Source organism: Fusarium oxysporum, chromosome VIII, assembly GCF_013085055.1.
Source record: "Fusarium oxysporum Fo47 chromosome VIII, complete sequence".
Classification (NCBI taxonomy): domain Eukaryota; kingdom Fungi; phylum Ascomycota; class Sordariomycetes; order Hypocreales; family Nectriaceae; genus Fusarium; species Fusarium oxysporum.
This window is the reverse complement of record NC_072847.1, coordinates 3,627,471-3,647,778: the sequence shown is the minus strand read 5'-3', so window position 1 is coordinate 3,647,778 and position 20,308 is coordinate 3,627,471. Positions and strand designations below refer to the sequence as shown.

General features: G+C 46.1%; 6 protein-coding genes across 6 annotated transcripts; 1 reads left to right on the top strand and 5 right to left on the bottom strand.

Annotated features, from left to right (window-relative positions):
* Positions 1-2,204: 2,204 nt before the first annotated feature.
* Positions 2,205-3,087, bottom strand: FOBCDRAFT_230534 (flavo protein). The gene has a single exon (XM_054706671.2). It carries the CDS (start codon positions 2,918-2,920, stop codon positions 2,324-2,326), a length of 597 nt encoding a protein of 198 aa, XP_054562646.1. The 5' UTR covers positions 2,921-3,087; the 3' UTR covers positions 2,205-2,323.
* Positions 3,088-3,558: 471 nt separating this feature from the next.
* FOBCDRAFT_230533 (UbiD decarboxylyase family) lies at positions 3,559-5,359 on the top strand. Its single transcript, XM_031187535.3, has 3 exons — positions 3,559-4,463; positions 4,519-4,633; positions 4,682-5,359. Exons 1-3 carry the CDS (start codon positions 3,607-3,609, stop codon positions 5,219-5,221), a joined length of 1,512 nt encoding a protein of 503 aa, XP_031034800.2. The 5' UTR covers positions 3,559-3,606; the 3' UTR covers positions 5,222-5,359.
* A 1,384-nt stretch (positions 5,360-6,743) lies between these two features.
* FOBCDRAFT_142477 (L-Aspartase-like protein) lies at positions 6,744-8,945 on the bottom strand (the record flags this gene model as incomplete). Its single annotated transcript, XM_031187536.2, has 3 exons — positions 6,744-8,593; positions 8,653-8,759; positions 8,812-8,945. The coding sequence occupies 3 exons, from the start codon at positions 8,943-8,945 to the stop codon at positions 6,744-6,746; spliced, it is 2,091 nt and encodes a 696-aa protein (XP_031034801.2).
* Positions 8,946-11,158: 2,213 nt separating this feature from the next.
* Positions 11,159-13,361, bottom strand: FOBCDRAFT_230524 (S-adenosyl-L-methionine-dependent methyltransferase). Its single transcript, XM_031187537.3, has 6 exons — positions 12,869-13,361; positions 12,688-12,817; positions 12,517-12,640; positions 11,995-12,449; positions 11,576-11,936; positions 11,159-11,527 (listed from the first exon to the last, which is right to left on the bottom strand). The coding sequence occupies exons 1-5, from the start codon at positions 13,091-13,093 to the stop codon at positions 11,605-11,607; spliced, it is 1,266 nt and encodes a 421-aa protein (XP_031034802.2). The 5' UTR covers positions 13,094-13,361; the 3' UTR covers positions 11,159-11,527; positions 11,576-11,604.
* A 790-nt stretch (positions 13,362-14,151) lies between these two features.
* FOBCDRAFT_50709 (NAD dependent epimerase/dehydratase) lies at positions 14,152-15,405 on the bottom strand. Its single transcript, XM_031187538.3, has 2 exons — positions 15,344-15,405; positions 14,152-15,290 (listed from the first exon to the last, which is right to left on the bottom strand). Exon 2 carries the CDS (start codon positions 15,274-15,276, stop codon positions 14,239-14,241), a length of 1,038 nt encoding a protein of 345 aa, XP_031034803.2. The 5' UTR covers positions 15,277-15,290; positions 15,344-15,405; the 3' UTR covers positions 14,152-14,238.
* A 1,128-nt stretch (positions 15,406-16,533) lies between these two features.
* On the bottom strand, positions 16,534-18,865 carry FOBCDRAFT_252616 (pyruvate decarboxylase; the record flags this gene model as incomplete). The annotated part of the gene is made up of 7 exons (XM_059610999.1): positions 16,534-16,843; positions 16,890-17,419; positions 17,497-17,565; positions 17,636-17,971; positions 18,071-18,220; positions 18,300-18,378; positions 18,825-18,865. 7 exons carry the CDS (start codon positions 18,863-18,865, stop codon positions 16,534-16,536), a joined length of 1,515 nt encoding a protein of 504 aa, XP_059465701.1.
* Positions 18,866-20,308: the final 1,443 nt, after the last annotated feature.

Genomic DNA, 20,308 nt, shown 5'->3' with positions numbered 1-20,308 from the left:
AAGGGGACCAAGGGCCATGGGTACGATAAAGAAAGTCCAAGGCAATGTGATACTTGAGGCTATGGTCTTTGGGAGAGACAGTGTTAGCTCTTCTGATGAGGGAAGTGGGAGAAGACGCTCCACGGTGCGATGATATGAGTTCAAGGCCTGCATATGTCGCATTCTGTGTTGGTAGTGCTTGCATTATCGATTATTATTTAGCCAACATTCAACTGGGTTGTTATGCCCTTGACAATAAATGCTCCACGAATCACCAACCGCATGTCCAGCCTATGAGATCCAGGGACAAGGCCATCCCTTGCCTTAGGACAAGGAACGAAGCGAATGAATATCACTGCCAAATCTCATATATCAGAAAGTTCAGCTGTAGAGTGCCTGCACTAGCGGGTTCTTGCGTTCTCTTCTTTGCTTTTGTTCTACCAGTCCATTCATGGAGCTCGCCAGCCTGGTTGAAAACCTCAGCGAACTCAACATAGCCAGTCTGGCCAAAGTCAGAATTAGCTTGATCTTTCTGAACTTGCGCTAGAATTGATACCGCGGCCGAGTATGTTTATTAATAAGTCAGGATAGAGCAACAGGCTAGGTCCAGAAAGCTGAACGGCGTTGTCGTAGACGATGCGGGCTTTCCCGCTGTGGATAAGTCTTTATGCAAGGGCTCTGCGCTAACAACTTTCTTCAGGCACCGGAACGTGATGTGGGGGGGTGCAACGGGGTCGGAGATTTTCTCGCCTGAGTCACAGACGGCCCGAGGGAGCGGGACGCACCCCAGTATGATCAATGTTTCGCTAGCTTGTGATCGTCATAAAAACGTAATAAACGCGGACACGCTGCTCTTGTTTCCCGGCCCCACTTCCTGGTCCATTATTGCTGTCACTCGTTCCCTGTCATTCTTTGTAGAGGCTGGCTCAAAACAGCCCCTTGCGCACCAGAAAGTCGGCCTATGCCATTGACGCACTACTCAGCGATCCCAAAGACGACATGGCGAGGCTTCCTACCCTCAGCATTCTGAACGGAGTCTGTTCGTCACTCGCCAAAATTCAGACAGTGATGTGCAGTCAAGATTCATCGACTCATGTCCCGAAAAAAGCCAAGGCGTCCTCGTGCAAGGGAGCTAGTGTGGCCCATTCACCGGCCGCTTAATGATCTATACCGGAACAGACCGACTGGACTAAAAGAATCTCATGCTACAAGTTGATGCGTGACTAGCTGCCTATTCCGGCCGTTCAGCTACGCAGGCTTTACTTTTAGTGTCAGGTCATGTAATAACTGACAGCTGACAACTAACGCACAGACCCATTCCATTGCCCTTGCAATCGAGCTCATTGCCTTGTGATACAGTATTGGGCACTTGCACCTTCCTATCCCACAATAACCCTTGTTGATTAAAAAAAGAAAGCCCCACCTATCGCCATAAGTACATATGCACACTATGTACGCTTTCATATATGACTAATAGCCCCGCAAACTAGCGTACTTACCTGACCGGGTTCAGCGATAGTACTTACGACTCGCACTGCCAGGTTATCTCCACTTCTACAGATTTGCGCCCCAAGCCTCCAGGCAGCAGCGGTACTTCTAAGTACTTCATTTGCTCAGCCAGAAATTGCCTACAACATGTCTGCTTACGAAGTAGAGTTATGTATCCCAATGACCCCACCCTAGACTTCACAAAGAGCATGTTGTTTTGGAGCGGAAGGTGCAAGTGCTCAATACTGTAACCCCGCATGTAATACTACATTCATCCATCACAATACAATCATATCATGTCCGTCGACCCGATGATATGATTCGGTTTGTGGGTCTCAGTTGAGTCGATACGAAGGGGAGAGGGTCAGGCCCCAATGCGTCTCTCTAGGAGTTTCCCAAACAGGTCGGGTCAAGTTGGTACACTTGCATTTACGGGATCCCACGCCTTTACCTTGTTTTACCGCCTAGTCATGTTAATCATGACCGTAACAACCTAATCTTTAATACAGCCAGTGACCTTAAGCTCGACTCGACCATGGCCCAATATGATACCACTGCCGTGGGAATGATCCTGATTGCATGCCTTCTGGCTCTGAAATATCATCAAAATGAGTCCAGAGAATATAGAATCACCGTGTTTAACGACGACTTTGTGTCATCCTGGCCATATCTTCATATGTAAAAACAGACCATAGACAACAAGTGTTGACAAAAGTTAACAGCAAGAACGAGACTTAACAATAGATCCTGCTCTTGTCAAGACCAGTCGGGCTTAATTAGTATTTTCAGTAGTAGGTTGCTCCAGGTTACCCGCAAATATGAGAGTAAGATGTTTCAATTTCGTTAGCTAAAATCTTCATGGGAGAGCCTTCTGCATCCCTTCCCATCTTTCAAAGTTCCCAGAGTCCAGCCCTAAGAGATCAATCATTCTTCCAACAATGTGGTTTAATATATCTTCGATTGAACCTGGCCTCGAGTAAAGCCCCACCATTGGTGGTGCAATGATTGCCCCAGCCCTACTGACATCCAGCATGTTTCTGAGGTGTATGTCACTGAGTGGTGTTTCTCGGACTGATAAAATAAGCCGTCTGCGCTCTTTCAGACAGACATCTGCCGCCCTTGTAATAAGGTCGTCACAAATGCCTGAGCTGATTGCTGCTAAAGTCTTGACTGAGCAAGGCACTATGATCATACCATCTATTTGATAGGAACCGCTCGCAATTGGAGCAGAAAGATCATGTGAGTTATATGCGTGATCTGCAAGGGCGCGCACAGCAGCAGGTGAGTAATCTGTCTCATACCTGATGGTTTCGGCAGCCCACTTGCTGATTATCAGGTGCGTCTCGACATGAAGCTTTCTAAGGGTTTGGAGGACTTGAATCCCAATCTGGGCGCCAGTAGCCCCCGTGATGGCAATGATGATTCTTCGTCTAGGAGTAGAAGTTCGATACATTCTGTAACGAGATGGGAAGGAATGCCGAATGAAATCGCCCAGTAATGATTTATTATACGCGGAGAAGGACTTTAGTGGTATGAGAGTGTTAACAAGTGATGGGGTATCAAAGATTCATCCTGAATGACTATGGGTCAGTTCTATTTATACTTAGTCTAGTCTTCTTGTCCCTATTCTAAATTGTCTAGTAGCGGAAAACAATTTTGTAACGTTGAACGTGACTCACTCTTCGTCAATAACCCTAGGCACCTCTGAGAGTGTTAACAAGAAAGAACTTATTGAAAGTAACAGCAAGCTATGGAGACCAAATTTTGTTATTATCACATCCTGCCGTAGGTTTAACCACCCGAAAAATCTATTCGTATAGGGTAATGATCACCCCGACTACGAAGATATGCCGGATGGTGTACGTGGAAATGCTGGACCTCAAGTCGTGGAGGTAAAAAGACCTGATTCATTGACATTGTGACTCTCGGTGAATTTCCGAGGTTTAAATCGTTTGACGTGTCTTACACTTGTTCGAAGTCTTCCGTGTTCCTTAGGTAACATCAGGGTAGCTAACAACCAATCAACAACTACCGGGCAAATATATAAACCACCAAACTTGTCCACACCAAGATGAATCAACGATACACATTCCTGCTCAAAACCCCCATGCAATTTGCCCTCAATTCTAATATTCCACAATGCCAGCACAAAACCTCCCTCACCTAGACTTCCGCTCATACGTTGAAGCTCTAAAAGCTGATGGTGATATCGTGGAGATCAATGAAGAATGTGATCCTAATTTAGAAGTTGGTGCAATCATCCGAAAGGTTGTTGAAAGTGATGAGAGGGCACCACTATTCAATAAACTGAAGGGACAGGACAAAAATGGTTTCTGGCGAATTCTTGGTGCACCTAATTCCTTGCGTGTCGATCCTAAGCAGAGGTTTGGACGACTAGCTAGGCACCTTGGCCTACCACCAACGTCTTCCATGAGGGATATACTTGGCAAGATGGTATCTGCTAAGACAGCAGCTCCTATCCCTCCCCAGATTGCCCAAACGGGTCCTTGCAAAGAGTGTTACCTCAGACTCGGGCAATTTGATCTCACCAAACTCCCTGCTCCACTGCTTCACGAAGCTGATGGTGGAAAATACATTCAAACATATGGTATGCACGTGGTACAGTCCCCTGACGGAAAGTGGACCAACTGGTCTATTGCCCGAGCCATGGTACATGATCAAAATCATTTATGTGGTCTTATAATTGAACCGCAGCACTTATGGCAAATCCACCAAATGTGGAAGAAGGAGGGAAAAGATATGCCTTGGGCGCTGGCATTTGGCGTTCCTCCTGCAGCTATCATGGCAGCAAGCATGCCTCTGCCCGGAGGGTGTTCAGAGGCTGAGTATGTCGGTTCATTAGTTGGATTGCCTCTAAAGGTCGTCAAGTGCGAAACTAATGAACTACATGTCCCTGCAAACTCAGAAATTGTTTTCGAGGGGTCGTGCTCTATCACTGAGACAGCGCCCGAAGGCCCCTTTGGTGAGATGCACGGGTATGTTCCTATTGGCAAGGAGATTGGGTCGAGTAATTCTCTAATACTTCCACAGATATGTCTTCCCTGGTGAAGCGCATAGTTCGCCTATGTTTAAGGTTGAGCTAATCACGCATCGACAACATGCCATCCTGCCGGTGTCCAATTGTGGTCGGCTAACGGATGAGACCGTGAGTTCCACACTTCTCAAGTTGATGGCAAGAAGCTGAATAGAATAGCACACTATGATTGGCCCACTGGCTGCCGCGGAGATCGGTTATCTTCTTAAGTCTCAGGGATTACCTATCAAAGAAGCGTTTTCCCCATTTGAATCACAAGTCACATGGGTTGCTCTTCAAGTTGATGTTGGGATGCTTCAAACCCTAAAGATAAGTCCCGGAGAGTTCTGCCGAAGGATTGGGACTCTAGTTTTTAATGACAAGGTTGGCTACACCATACATCGACTCATTCTAGTTGGGGATGATATCGATGTCTATAATTTTAAAGACGTTATTTGGGCATTTTGTACACGTTGTCGCCCAGGGATGGATGAGTACTTTTTTGAAGATGTTGCAGGTTTCCCGTTAATCCCATTCATGTCTCACGGCAATGGAAGCAGTGGTAGAGGTGGTAAAGTAGTCTCTGACTGTTTATTACCTGTTGAGTATACAACAGGTAAGAATTGGGAGGCAGCAGATTTTGAGAACTCTTTCCCGCCCCAGCTTCAAGAAACAGTACTCAGGCGTTGGGAAAAGTTCGGCTTTGGTTCTTCGGAATGAGAGGGTTGACAATGTGTATTCCAGACGCAGCCCAGGTCTATGTAGCAAAGAGCTGGTGATCGACATGTACACTGGAGAATAAGAAAAAACAGAGCAGAACAAATTTAACACAACTCTAAGCCTCTTAAAGGCAATCAAGCTTAATCCCATCCAGAATTGTGGGGAGTTGCTAATCCAATTAGTGGAAACATACAACGCGTAACTGTGATCTACTACATATATACCCACTAACAAACGCTTCCTATCATCACAGTGGGGTTATCTAAGATACAGGCTAACATCACCATTATAGGACAGTGGTCATATGATATCATTTGTGGCGTTTGTGTTTCCTGTGCTTGCATTATGCCGTCATTTGAACAGTATGAGAGCCAGCCTCTGCATCACATCCCACTACACAGTATCATCCAGACTAAAGACGCAATTGTTAAGCATCCATAATAATGCACTTGAATAGTTAAGCTGGGTATCTCCTAAGCGCTTAGCAGCAATAAACCCTCTCGCAGAACTAACCCGGTTCCTTGTCTTCATTACTGAACCAAACATCGTCTGATGCCATTATTGCGAATTTCTAACTGAGTAGATATTACGCTAATTACAATCATTCGGCTGAACTACGTGTCAAAGTAAATTCAGTTACTTACAGTTTTTAATATGCCTTTACATTATCCTATCTCTCAGCGACAGAGTAGAAGAACTAATACAAATTGCCCCGACGAGGGAACACTAAGCTATTAGATAAGAAAATATAAAAGATCCAAGGTTATTTAGATAGGATAGCTAGCATGTTGACTATATAATGCGGCTTAGGAAAGGGAGCATCTTGTAATAAACGAGATGGCGCTTATAAATCTTTGGCAATTGATAGGGGCGCAATAAAAGTTAATAGGGGCGCATCATCCTCAGGGACGCTCCAGCTTTTATAACATCCGATTGACCCAACTTTTCAAGACAGATGAATACTTTACCATAAAGGTAATAAAGCTAGCTCTGTCGCTGTCGTTTTTGAGAACGCGATTCGCAACTGGGACTGGGGCTTCGAGTGTGACATCTTGAAGCGCTCTCTGAGCTAGGAAGCGACTCCAAATGGAGCATGGCGAGAGACCTAATGATTGATGGTTGAGAGACTGATGTCAGATCATCTGCTCCTTTAGACTAAAGCGATCTAAGGTCGGGTACTTCGGTAGCGTCGGCAGAATCCGGCCTGCGCTAATAAAAGTGATTGATGAATCAGAGGCTGTAGAGCTGGGGCGCCGCTAAGGACGATGCGCCCCTATCAATTCTTGATGCGTCCTTATCAATTGCCAATTCTTCATCCTACAGTTTCCCCCACCTTACACCCTTCCTGAACCAGAACAGAATCGTCACGGCAGTTGTACCCGATTCATTCCTCGTATTGCTTACAATGAATTTGTATAATTGAAATTACCAGGGTACTAACAATCTATCACCATTTCTTTGTTCACCATGTATCAGATAGAAAGCAGACTTTATATGCCATTTGAAGTCCTTTTAAGCAGCACTACGGTTGAGCACTAGCTTTTGCCTGCAGAATGTCGACCATGGGCCCCCAAATTCTTCCGTCGCGGATGGCTGTGTAAATGATCGATACCCACGAGCCAATTGTCTTCCTTGACCGTCCACTGATGCTAGGGCCTGGCTTTTGGCCTGGATGATCAGAGAGACCTTGGTGCAAAGGCACTCCAAGTTCATTCCTGATAAAGGAATATAACCTCTTTGACGCACTTCCTAGAAACAAAGAAGTATTCTGTTTAAGGACGAATTTCTCCCGCGTGGCGATGAAAGTCGATTGTGCTAATTTTCGAATACTCTCCCGGAAACTATCCAAAGCATCTGTTGCAAGAACTGATCTGAGCTTGCGAGAATGGTTCAAAAGGACAGGTAAAGAAACATCTGCAAGGGAAAGACACCTTTCATTGAGATCCAATCGCGTGGAAGCGTTCCAAGAATCCGAAATAGTCTTATAAAGTTCGTGTTCGAAGGCGTCCTGGTGCTCTGTCGGGACTTCCTGGAATAGATCTTGAATGATTAATCGCAGCCCTTCCTTCAATTTATGAAGGTAGGTGATGTGGAGCACTCGCAAGTCCAAAGCTTGGCAAACCACATATAAGTGGGCGGCACACATAAGAGCGACAAGCTCAGTAGCTTGCATTGTATATCGGGCAGAGATTAATGCGAGTGAGTTGATAGACTGATTATGCATTTCTGCTGATTGTATATGAGAAGTTACTGGGTTAGTGACGTAGGCTAGCTCGGACATATAGGCAGCCATGCTGATATCTATGCCTTTCATTGTAAAGGATAGGCTAGGGTCATCGACCACTAGGTTAGGAGGTAAGCCCTTGTTAAGGGTTGGGTTGATTAACTCGGAGGATAGGCTAAAGAGCAGTTTACCTATCATTTGTAATGACAGTCGATTTTTCTCCATAGCGGAGGATATAGATGCTGCAATGAAGTTTGCACCAGAGTAGACCGCCCCAGCTTCGGTATTTATAACTGGGTTATCCGATGTTGAGTTGAGCTCCGTAGTCAGCTGTGATAAAATAATGGATAACTCTTCTAGTTGAGGACCTAACCACTGTGGAGTTCCTCGAAGAGAGTATCGATCTTGAACAAGGCCAGTCTTGTACTTGTTATCTTGTCCTAGCATTTGTGCCAAGGATGAGCCACGGAGGAAACGCAGAATATTACTTGCACACTCAACCTGTCCAGGGTGCGGTTGCACTGCGGCAATGAAAGGGTGATAGCTTTCTGCATTCCCGATCAGAGCTTCGCATGACATTGCGACCAGCATCTGGGCAAGGAGGACCAGTTGGTTTGAGTCGTGTGCTGCGAGGCAACCGACTGCAGTAGACGCTGCCGTGCCGTTGATCAAGGCAAGGCCTTCTTTTGGGCCTAGATTGAAGGGCTCAAGGCTAGCCCTAGGGAGTGCTTCCTGAGCGGTAACAACCTGTATATTCTGGCCATCGGTAATGCAAACAAGGATATCTGAATTGCCTTCCAGTACCCCAGCAATATAGGAAAGTGGCATTAAATCGCCAGAGGCTGAGATAGAACCTCGAAGGGGCACCACTGGGGTTATCCCCTTCCGGAGAAGCTGAAGAATTGCCTCAATCAAATTCAAGCGAACGCCGGAATGGCCTCGTAACGCATGATTGCATCGAACGAGCATTGTAGCCCTCACCCAGGTCACGGGCATGCTGTGAAAACCAATGTCTTGGTTTGGAGCCGTAAGCATCTGATCTACCTCAGTCAAAATTCCTGCTTGTTGATGCTGTAATAAAGCAGACTGTAGACTGCTAAAATCCTCTGTACGTGAGTCGGCACTGCCTCCGAAGCCGGTGTTCACGCCTGTCAGCATATTAGTCTCAGAGTCGTGTCATAGACAGTAATCATGCAGGGTACCATACCATAGACAGAATATCCTTTACACAGGTATTCGTCAAGAAGCTTTACACTTCCATCCATGCCTTGCACAAGGCTTTCTCTCATGTTGATGTACGCATGGCAATTGTATCTGATAAACGTGTAAATGTTGGTTCTATTATTTGATGAGTAAGGGTTTTTACCTAGCAACGGCAATAACGCTGGCGATATCAAGTTCTGATCCGTCTAAAAGGACCTTCCCGCCATCTCTAAGTTGTTGAATTTTGATCCAGGTGTTTTGGGCCTGGTCAGTGTGGACGGTTTTGTTCTGTGCCATGTCTGAAATCTTTTTGTGACTTGCACCATCCACCTGGTGGAACGGCATCGATAGCGGCTGGGTAGTCATTCTTGAGGGAATCTGTTTGTTCTTAGAATATATGATGGTGAAGAAAGCGGTATTCTGAGGACTGGTAGAGATCTGAACAAAGCAGAAGAAGATGCGAACTTTATAGGACGCAGCTTTAGTGTTTCAAAATCGTCGATACAACCAGACTTTCAGATAAACCGTATAAGCCAACCGTCACAAACAGCCATGAACCCACTTCAATGAACGTCGGTAATGAAAAGTCTAAGATGTGCAACCTCATGGTGACAAGCAGAGCAGAGTTGCTAGCATGCACACAGAATGTATAAAGTTACTCCGTGGTGTGAGATAATATGTACCAAAAGTGCTCGGGAAGTCTCCTTGACAGCCACCAAAGTTTCTACAGAGCCTATCCTGAAGACGCCTTAGGTTTGTTATCGTGTAAATCATGTTGATATTTGCCTCCGGATCACTACCCGAGCCATTTCTTTCAGCTACCTGCAGAGCCCAATCGTTTAGGATTCTTTGCGGTGTGGCTCAAAAGAGGGAAATATCACGCCATGACCGGGTCCGTTTCTGAACAGAACCACTAAAGCTACAGCTACGGAATTGACCAGGTCGTCACTGTCCTGCTGCTTCCAGTTCGATGGAAACTCTGTGACAAAAGTGGAGTCAGTGCGCAGGTTGCACTCTGCTAGACAACGTGATTTTCAGTACCGTTCCGGGAATGAACAAATTTACTAATTACTTAGCTTTCACATGTAGCAGCAAGTTTTCAGATAGATCTACCCCCCATGATGGCTACCTAATGTACATCCGAAATGATTGTCATATTCGAAATCAAGATATGACACCCTTAGGTATGCTGCCCCTGCCGCGGTGATGATGTGAGGTTGAGTCATACAAGTTGAGTCATATTGGGCAAGCCCTCAACAAGAGTGACAACAGGTGGGTTAACCAGAGTCGGCGGAAGTAAGATGATCGTCATGCTCCCACATAACTGTTACGACAGTTTTCACTCACAGAACTCAGTACTTAGGTTAGTGAGTGCCTGCTTCCTATTTGAGCCTGGCTACTAAGCCTCGACTAGGTACCAAAGATTTACCATCCTTGCTCTCCATAATCAGGTTAATGTAGAATGTATTTTTGACCTGTCGTATGCTAACTGACATGTGACAATCTGCCTCGCTTTCAGCTGCCAAATTCATCACGCTCTTATCGCTACCCCAGTGGTCATCAAGTTAGAATATTCATTGTAACCCTAATCTCGACGGTACGTGTTATGATGCTCCTTGCTCCGATGGTTGTATTTCTTAGCGATAAGTTAGATCAACTGGATAGGACAGCATTTAAGAACTAAGACAGGGAAAGAAGTAGAATCCCTAATAAACGCAGAGAATGCAGCGAATAGGAAGGAGCAAAGGTACAAGTAGTAGAGAGGAAAGAGCAGTGAGAAGTGTGTAAAGAGAAAAGAGTAGAAAGGGAAACGTGGCGAGGAAAGAGTACAAGGAAAAGAGTGAAAATTGGAGAAATAACTCTTGCCCTCTTATTAATCTAGATATTTTTACAGGTTTATCCGCAGAAACGTCACTTGGAATAATAAGTGGCCTTGTAAACCTCCATATTTTACCCTTGAACTATTTGGTAACGTGGTGCACTTATCCGTCTTACCTTTTCTTGTCTCAATCGGGCCTAAAGGCGACTGATTGACTCGTATATTCTTCTCTACGTATCTAGAACTTATCGCCAGGCTTTCTGCAAAGATGTGGAATGAGTTCGCGCCTACGCAAGGGACGCGAATGTCGAGAGAGTTTGTTGTGATAAATCGGATAGATACAACTATGTTACAGCCCCCATGATCTTGTGATAGACGTGAATAAACTTTGATCAGCCGTTTGTAAGGGCTTATTGTGAGGTCCAGGACGGATACAATTTTAGTCAGACCGTCAAATATCACTCCGAGAAACACCGACCTCAGTCGGGCACGTTGGCGATATCGTTCCACTCCGCCTGGTGGTCTTTCTCATTGCCAAGCAAATGCTTCTCGTTTAGGTGGGGAACATGTATGATATCGAGCTTTTCATGCCTTTAAATCTCCGGAAATAAGCTTCATTCGGGATACCGTTGTCGCTTACATTCGGCCTACTAACAATAGCAAATTGTCTGAAGAGATAACGTGGTGATGGAATAAATCATAGTTACTATTAATCCGTCATTACTTATGCCAGGTAATTCCCACAGCCCTTGGCAATTTAAGGATCCCACAGAGGCAATATTATGCTAGAGGAGGCCACTATGAACAGGTAAACGGCATATGGTGAGTCCATTGCCCTCCGTAATCGCCCACCTACCAAGATTATTCTTTGGTTTTATCAGAGACAACCACCAGCGAGACTTTTACTCTCATGGCCAGTTAGTTGACGCCTATACATTGCACCATTGGTGAACACACCAGCGGACTTGCTCTTTCCGACTTGGGCGATGAAGGCAGTATAATACTATCTCAGCTTGAGCCTGAAAGAATAGCAAAGGAATTATCACTCTGGTCAGTAAAGGTATATAAATCCAAGTTTGAAAGTGAATGTATTACTGACAATAGCTAGAAACGAGAACACCTGATCCTTCCTTGCACTTAGTCACGATCGTAATAGGGTAGCTCACACTCAATCAGGCTCTCAACACCACTGCCGCCGCTCCAAATTTGCACTATCTTCAATCCGGCTAAATCTTCTAACAGGTGGTACCAGTCGGCCCTAGTGCGCTCCATCGTACTGAGGAGACTAAGCATCTGCATATCCATTGCAGTTGTCTCCCAGTGAGCGCCAAATGGAGGCATAACATTCTCGTTGATTAAAAGTCTACTGTAACCCGGCTTCATAGCTTCAGTGACTCGGGAGAGGATTCTCACACAAGGTTCATCAGGCCAGTCATGCAGAGTAGTATGCATATAGTATGCGCGGGCATCTGAGCAGGTGTTAGTAATCAAGTGTTTCTGCTGGAGTAGGGTGCCTTTGGATTATACTTTTGACGGGTTGTTCTGTGTAGAAATCATAGGCCATGGGAGTAATGGCAGGACTTAAATCCTCAATCTTACTAATGACAACGGCCAAGTCCTGCAGGATTAATCGACCCGGCGCATCAGGGTGATAGCGGTGAAATTCCATAAGGTCATGGCCAAGATTGCCCGCAATATCCACAAGAAATGGCGCATCCGAATGGGTATCGGCGCCAGCAATGAGTCTCTCTTGTACCGGGTAGAACCCAGGTGCCATCCACGGTGGACGCCCCTGACGATATCCTCCCATGTGATGGTTAAAATACTGGTCATAACCGAGAGACCGCTGCCACTCAAAAAAGTCCTTATCCGTGTTATAGGCATACATTAAGCCTGTATCCTTTGCATCAGTAGGGTTTCTGAAGCTGCGTTTACGCGCAAATTCGTGAAACTTGATTGGCCCAGCGCTGGTGCCAGATATCCTTCAGAGGCCACATGTTAACTCGAGTATTTGTAGCCGAGTGAAGGCTTTGTAAGGAATACACTTACATTGCAATATATCCATCGCTAATAATGGGAATGCTCATCGCTTTACTATAATTAGTAGGCATATACTCGTCGAATCCTGTCTCTGTGATGTAACCCATGGCACCAAGGTGGCGCATAATGCGGCCTAAATCTATATCAATGTTGCCCGAGGAATATTGAAACTACACTTACGTAAGAGCAGTGGCTCGACCGCGAGGCTCGTAGCCAGATCGCTGACCTTCTGAGGCTTTTCACCATTCTCGGCCATCAACTTCCACAGCCCGGTGTCAACTCCGAAGATAAGACCAGACATAGCACCAGTCTTCGCATGAGAATTAATTCCTGTCGTCCCGGATAGTGATAAGAAACTTACCTGCGCCCAGCAATGCTTCAACATAGTCTCTCGGGGGGTCTCCAAAGACTGGACCAGAGTGCGAGCTTTGATGAGCATATCGTGGCGGGCCTCGCGGCTGCCGGCAGAGAGCGCACTAACGCCTGTCTTAAGATCCGTCAGAAGGCCGGGGACGGCCTCGAGGTTATTAGGAGATGTGGCGATGGAAATCTCAATCAAGGACTGATTGACTATGTTAGTAGCCATTTTCCTTGATTTTGATTTAGCGTGTGGTTATTTGGTGGCGATGAGAACGAGATGATTTGCGTGGAAATAGTAGAGTTACAGGAAATTTGCCGCCCTATTTGATATATTGTGAACAAGAAGGGAGCAGCAATCAGATCATCACATGTAATACAAGGATATCTCATGCACATGGTTGGGTTGCAAGTCTTATTGTCTGAGTGATAATTTCTCCTTCTGTAGATTGGGTTGAGGAACAGCGAACTAAGTCAGCCTGATCATGATGGGCAGGAGGGTTCTAGGAGGTACATTATGTCGTGCAAAAGATGACGTCAGTGGTCCTGGTGGTTGCAACCGACATTTTTGATGCATATGAGATGACGAGAAGATGATCTGCCCATTATCTCGCATTTCCAAGCGGACACAACCCGAGACAGCATATGCAGAGTCACGTAAATCAACCGGCTATGCCGCACGCCGGGTGTCGCAGCAAGCTCGGTGCAGTCATAACCTCCCTATCGGCCCGGTTCTAATGGTGGATGGGAGCGTCAACTCACATGTTCGTTTACAAATCAACAGTGGCATACGATTTAACCTCCAGGTCGCGCATTCTGATCCAAGTGCCCCTACTAATGGTGCCCTGATCATATGGTAGGAAGTTAGACTAGCAAGTCATCAACAAATACGCTGTAGGTGACCTGGCGCAACACTTTGACTCCTTATTACCGGCTAACTTCATCATCGGCAGAGTTTGGTCTAGGGAGGATCCGGCTTTCTACAAGATGAACCAAGGTAGGGGTGAGGGGAGGATGCCAATGGAACGTCTGTGGTGATTATGGAGGCCTAAACAGTAATTGTGGGAATGGTTGTGTAAGTGATAATTACACTTCACTACATGCGCTCCTCCTGCTTCTGATCTATGTTTCCCCGTGTCTGCCTGGACCTCTGGTTAGATGTTATGTCATGGTTTTACTTGAGATTAGAAAGTTTGAGTTTGTTATTATTACGCCTTATCTACTACTCTAAACAGGAAGTGTTGGAGCGAGGTGATACATGGAGATCATCCCCTGGACGATCCAGTTCCTTGCTAAGCCTGGGCGCAATCAACTTGTATTTAAGAGCTAATACTGTAGTATCCGATAAACAAATCTGCTACGTGCCTTGGAGGGTTAATATGATCCCTTCTCTGCCTCCTCGGCCTTCAGCAACTGACAAACCGTAGAGTACAGGGCGGAGTCGAGCGGTGTGTATACTAATCCCAGGACCTGCTGTGCCTGCCCTCCATCAATATTGTAGACCGATTCTAACTTCCCATACCCGGGCCGTCCTGCTGGTACCCTGTCTCGGGCCGCCATAAACCTTTTACGAATGATATCTGCAGCAGTCTGCCAGTCGAAATTGGCTCCAAGCAGGAAACGTCGCCCTGCGGCCGCAGGATTGTCAAGCACCAACATTACCGCTTTTGCAACATCTCGAACATCCACAAAGCCCGCGAAGTCAGTAGGTGGTACCGTTTTGGCACCGAAGAGACACCAAAGTGCCGCCACAGACTCGCATAGGGTGCCCAGGTCAGGGTCAGCATAATAAGGGCCAAAAACCCACGGGGGGTTAATCACTGAAAGTGTGAATGGCACATTCAGCTTATTATTTTCCATCCAGTCCCACATGGCTCTCTCCGCAAGGCTTTTTGAGGCACAATATGCAGCAGGACCATTGGACGTTGCCACCGCCCGATCGTAAGTCATAGGATTCCAGTCTCTTTCTGAATATGTGTGTCCAGGGCGTAATCCCTTGGACATGTCGACAATTGCAGCGAAAGAGGAGATGTTAATTACCCGGCGAACCTGAGGCCCATAGCGGATTGCAGCTTCGAGAATAGCTAGAATGCCTTGTATGGCGGGTTCAAGAACATCTTTAGCATTGTCCTGCGGCTGAAGGTTGAAGGGTGATGCAGCATGGACAATGTCAGTCACGCCAGCGAGAATGCTATGGTATGCCTCGTGTTTTGTAAAGTCCGGGACTATTGCAAACTTGAGCTGCTCAAAGGCATATGGAAAAGTTGTCTCGAGTTTCGCAATACCGGCTTCAGATCTGGTAGTGGCGCGAACTTGCCATCCATTCTGAAGAGCGTGGCCGACAATATGAGTGCCGATGTAGCCGCTTGAACCAGTGATGAGCAGGCTGCGTGTCAATGTATCGTCTGACATGATAATCTATTGGACTGTAGATGTTAGTTACAAGGTAATTCCTATATAAAGGACTGGGGAAGCGCACAGTATGGTGAGAATCTTAACACTTTGATGGCCTTGGAGGTGTCTCTGCACCGTTTGAGAGCGTTGGGGCGAAGGTTCTTAATTATAAATCTCTGGCTCCCGGCTTTGGTAGAGCTAGGCTACAGGTATTTACTAGATAAGGAGAACTAAAACCTACCTGTAGGTATACTTGATGATTTTGAACGGCGTCAATGTAACCATCCTTTTCGTTCTAGTCAAAACTGCCGTCCCTCTTGATCTAGTACCAGTGGCTACGTTCTGGGAACTACAACTGCCTTTCACACAGTGGAAATAGCCAAAAGGAGACTTGAAATATCTGTATATCAGGCATTTTTCTATGCATGAGATGATCAAGGAGGGACCCATAACCCCATGTCATGCAGGGCGGCATAGCGGCATGGGACCTTCCGGAAACCCTAGGCTATGGATGTTGGACCCATCCCACCAAAACTAAAGTACCAGCAAACTCTCCGCTTATCTATGTATAGCAACACCGTCAAAGATTGCACCGCAGGCACCTTTGAAGTAATGCCGACAACAACCTTTACATAGGCCCCCCTAGCCCCAAACTCCTCCATACTCTGGCAATGATCGGCACTTTTTACCGGCCCCGACAAGTTTCGGATAGGGATGTAACCATTACCATGCAGGATGCTCATCGGATCATTGGAGAGGACTTTTGGAATACCACTCACATGTGGCTTAAAATGTGAAGCGTTGCGTAATATATCTCTACGTCTCTCTTCAATGTCTACCGGCAGACCTGGCAAAAATCGGAATAATCTTCAGTCTTTCGTTGTATCATACTTCAACATACCCCCTCCCGAGCCTATTACTGCATGCTGTCTTACATCAAAGAAGCTTTACTAGCCACCCAGAAATCTCGCAGATGGCCACGGCCCCAAGGCCGAGTGACATGCAATAAATGGAAGTTTAAGCAGACGCATGAGTACCAGGTGGTAAGGAAAGGGATGACGAAAAATGACGCTAGGACGGATGCTGTGTCCATGGCGAACTAAGTGTTGCAGTACATGACTTGGACTTTTTGATGTTAGGCACTTATGTGTTACTGGGGATATTTCGCAATTTAGGTAGACCGGGTACCAATCCGCCCAAAAGAGGATACAAATCGTTCAATTGTGGTACCTATGTTCATTTCCTTTTAGGTTCCAACTTCGTTAATCTAGAGAACTAATCAAGATCTTCTGGTCTTTCTTTTGTTCCCAGTTTTTTGGCAGTCAGCAACAGCGCGCGAGGCGCATCTTTCTTGTCCATACACAACTCCACGAACTGCACACCCGAACCATCGTTAAACTGTTCGTCTCTCAAGAGATCGTTAAGCTCTCCCTTACTATGAACTTGAAACTTTCTGGTTGTCTGGTCGTCACCACCGAGGACCGTCACAAGATCCTTATATTTCCATCGGACAATATCGTTATACTCTGCGTCCATTCCATGAATCAGTCTCTCTGCAGTATAACCGTCATTACAAATACAGAAGCTTATACAGTTAGTCAAGTTCTTGAAATGAAGAAGAAACCACGAACATGATAACCTTGAGCTTGTGGCGGATTATTGTCGTGAGCTCAGAAGCTGTCATCTGCAAAGAGCCATCGCCTATGAGCAAAATCGTCCTTCTGGTTTGCCCCGCATCCTTTGCGGCCAGTGCTGCGCCTTGAGAGGCACCAACTGACCAACCAATACTGCCCCAGAAGAGTTGCGATAACGCAGTGACACTCGAAGGGAACTTGGTGTCCCAAATACCAAAGTTTGGCGAGCCGGTTTCAGTCACGACAATATCAGTCTCCCTGAGAAACTTACTCAATCTAGGCCATAGCCAAGCATGTGTAATGGTAGGTGAAGGATCTTCGACCTCGGCCGATAGGGTCCGAGTTATGTGAGGTGATCGAATCAGGGATAGTTTACTAGAGTCAAGTTGTTCTGCGAGCTTACGGAGGACTCCTTTCATTTGAACAACCTGGTACTCGGAGTAGCCGACTCCGATGTGAATATTCTGAAAGTCGATGGTATTGAGTTCAGAAATACTATACGAGAAACCTGTCGTATTCAAGTCACACTATTATGCTCGATTTTAGTTCTGAGACTCAACAGCCCGCAAAAGGAACAGAGGGCACGATCACCAACATCACATACCTTCAGAGCTCCAATACAAAGAATCAAGTCAGATGATTCGACCTTGTGCTTTGTCCGCGGCTCAGAGCCCTCTCCAGCGTAAAGGCCCCCGAAATTGGGATTCGTTTCGTCAAAACCCCCTCTGCCCAATTGGGGTCACGAAGACAGGAATCTGTGCCTTGTCTGTCAGTGCCTTTATCTCGTCCAGCACATGATGGCGGATTGCAAAAGTATCTATAAGGAGAATAGGTTTCTTCGCAGTGTGAAGCCGCTTCAGAATGACCTCAACAAGAGGATCCTCCTTTCGCGGGTCATTCAGACTTGCTTGAAGATTAAGATGGATCATTAGATTTCTACTCTTAATTTTCATTTCTATCATATCTGTAGGCAACATGATATAAACTGGTCGGCTACAAAGCCAGCATTGGCGAAGGGCATCATCAATCTGGTCAGCAGTATCAGTGTGTGAGATGAGCTTCACAGCATAGGAGGAGATCTGGTTGCTCATGGTTTTGAAAGCATCAAAGTTGCCATTGCCAAGAGTATGATGCAGCAGCATGTGGTTCCGCTGCGACTGTGTTCAGGGACAGCCAACGATATGGATAATGGGGACATGCTCGGCGAATGCCCCAGCGAGGGCATTAATGGCGGAGAGCTCACCAACACCGGAGATGGTGATCATTACCGAGATTCCCTTAACTCGAGCATAGCCATTGGCCGCGTAACCTTGGAGACAGTTAATAAGCTTATTGTTCTATCTAGCTTCGACAACGTCAGGGAGGGTATACAACGTACCAGCATTCAACTCATTTGTGTTGCCCGACCCACTTCAAATTAGCCTGGTGAAGGTAGTCGAGAGCAGCGAGATTATAATCGCCGGGGACTCCATGCACGGAGCAGATGCTTTACTTTGGACGAAAGAGCCAGGGCGATGTTAGATGATATCAAGTGGGTAACGCGACAGGCTGTTGGCAGAAGGATCCTTGGCATCTTGATCCGCCGTTCATCCCAGGCAAGGTGCAACGTTATCTGACACGCGTGAGATACACCAGAAGGGTAACATAAACACCGAATTCGGGCTAAATCTTTAGGCAAGTGAAGGAGCGAGAGAGACGTCTCTATAGCTTCACCATGGAAGAAAGTCTTAAATATTCAGGAACAGACCTACTGGTAGCCCTACTACGCCAGTTAAACTTCCTGGACCGGCATTGGATCAAAATTGGCTATTGGGTCGGGGCACACTCGTTTCACAGTTCTGCTGAGGAAGCTTAATATGTCTCCAAATGGGTGATGTCAGTTCTATATTCAACTAAGCGAGGACTACATCAACGAGTTGTTTATGTACGTACCCGGTGTTTATACTTAGGAAGTGCTGAAGAATGAGACACATAATAACGCTTAGAATATCTACTGTTAGACTGTAGACGCGGTAAAATATATTAAAAGCATGGAAAGGTGCATTTCGCAAGGCCGCCTGAACTTGGCATTTCGGCACAATAATAGCATGCGGTATACTTATAGCCGCAACGTATATGAACTCTACTCGGGAAGAGAAATAGCTATGTCGCAAGTAATCAAATCGAGGCTTTTGCAACTAGTCCCTATCCTGGATTCTGTATACCCTCAAGTCGTCAGTCAATTCACGATTTATTAGGAAGACTGCGTCATAGACTAGTGTTTTGCTCCGTAAAATCCTATTATCGTAGGCCCATGGCCTCTATCGCGTATCACTCGGTATATACTGTCTACTTTAAAGAGTAACGTATACTGTGAGCAGGACCTTGCTCACTTAACTTCACGAGCGTCCGTTTGGTTGAGTTCGCCTGAACATCATTCTAGGTCTCAATAATATCTACCATGTCTAACCTTTAACCCTATCCTAACCCTATCTGACATGAGGTCATTATGTTTAGACCCAAATTCCCAGGGGATATCTTATGACGTAAAATCACCCTTGCCGCGAAATTCACGACCCTCGAGCTCATTAAGGCAGGGATCATATTCAGCGTGTTCGACTCCTTGAGATCACTCTCTGTGACAACCGTGTCGTTCTGCGTTTCATCTAGGCAGGTACCTTGTTTCTTGAGCTCTGTCAACAAAACGTGCCCATTGGAGATGTCATCTTAAGAGAGATAATAATAATACGCCACGGTGAGCCAGGGATAAAGACCCAATGCTTATTTTGGAATGCCATAACAAGCCAAGACGGTGGAACAGTGCCTTTAGTCACTCTGTCACGGAGGTCCGGGATCTAACCAAGACCTAGGCACACGGACTCGCGGGGAATGCATCGACCTTTTGAGCTGTGAAATGGTCTTGAATGAGCTGGTAAAGAGCCAGGTGCTCTTTTTTGAGCCTTCCTAGAAGCAGTGCCCAGCTTGATGGCTGCTATATTTTAGTCCCTCGTTTCTTTTCTCTAATAGGAAAGAGTCAGCTTAACTCTAAATCACACCCTCTCTATCTGGGGATCCCGACGCGGCTGTCGACACATCTCTAGGCATTACTGAAATAAGAACTCTTGGTGAAGGACTCGAGGCTACAGGGAAGAAGTAAATATATGAGCCGTCACCTCGTCATGAGTGCCAGGGGACGCCAGAGTGCAGTCCTTAGGTTCATTAAAAACATTTTTTCTCTTCATTAGGCAACGTATATCATAAGTAAATTCAACAAAGGCCTCCATATTCTCAATGGAAACAACTCTAAAATCATAACAAACTTCCAAATAGAGACTTAAGTGCTTCTTTAATTGACTCTGGGGAGCTACTTGATGTCTTCTGATTTGTCTTCCAAGGTAGTCAGACTGATACTTAGCCTTGAGGGCTATCTTTGGTGT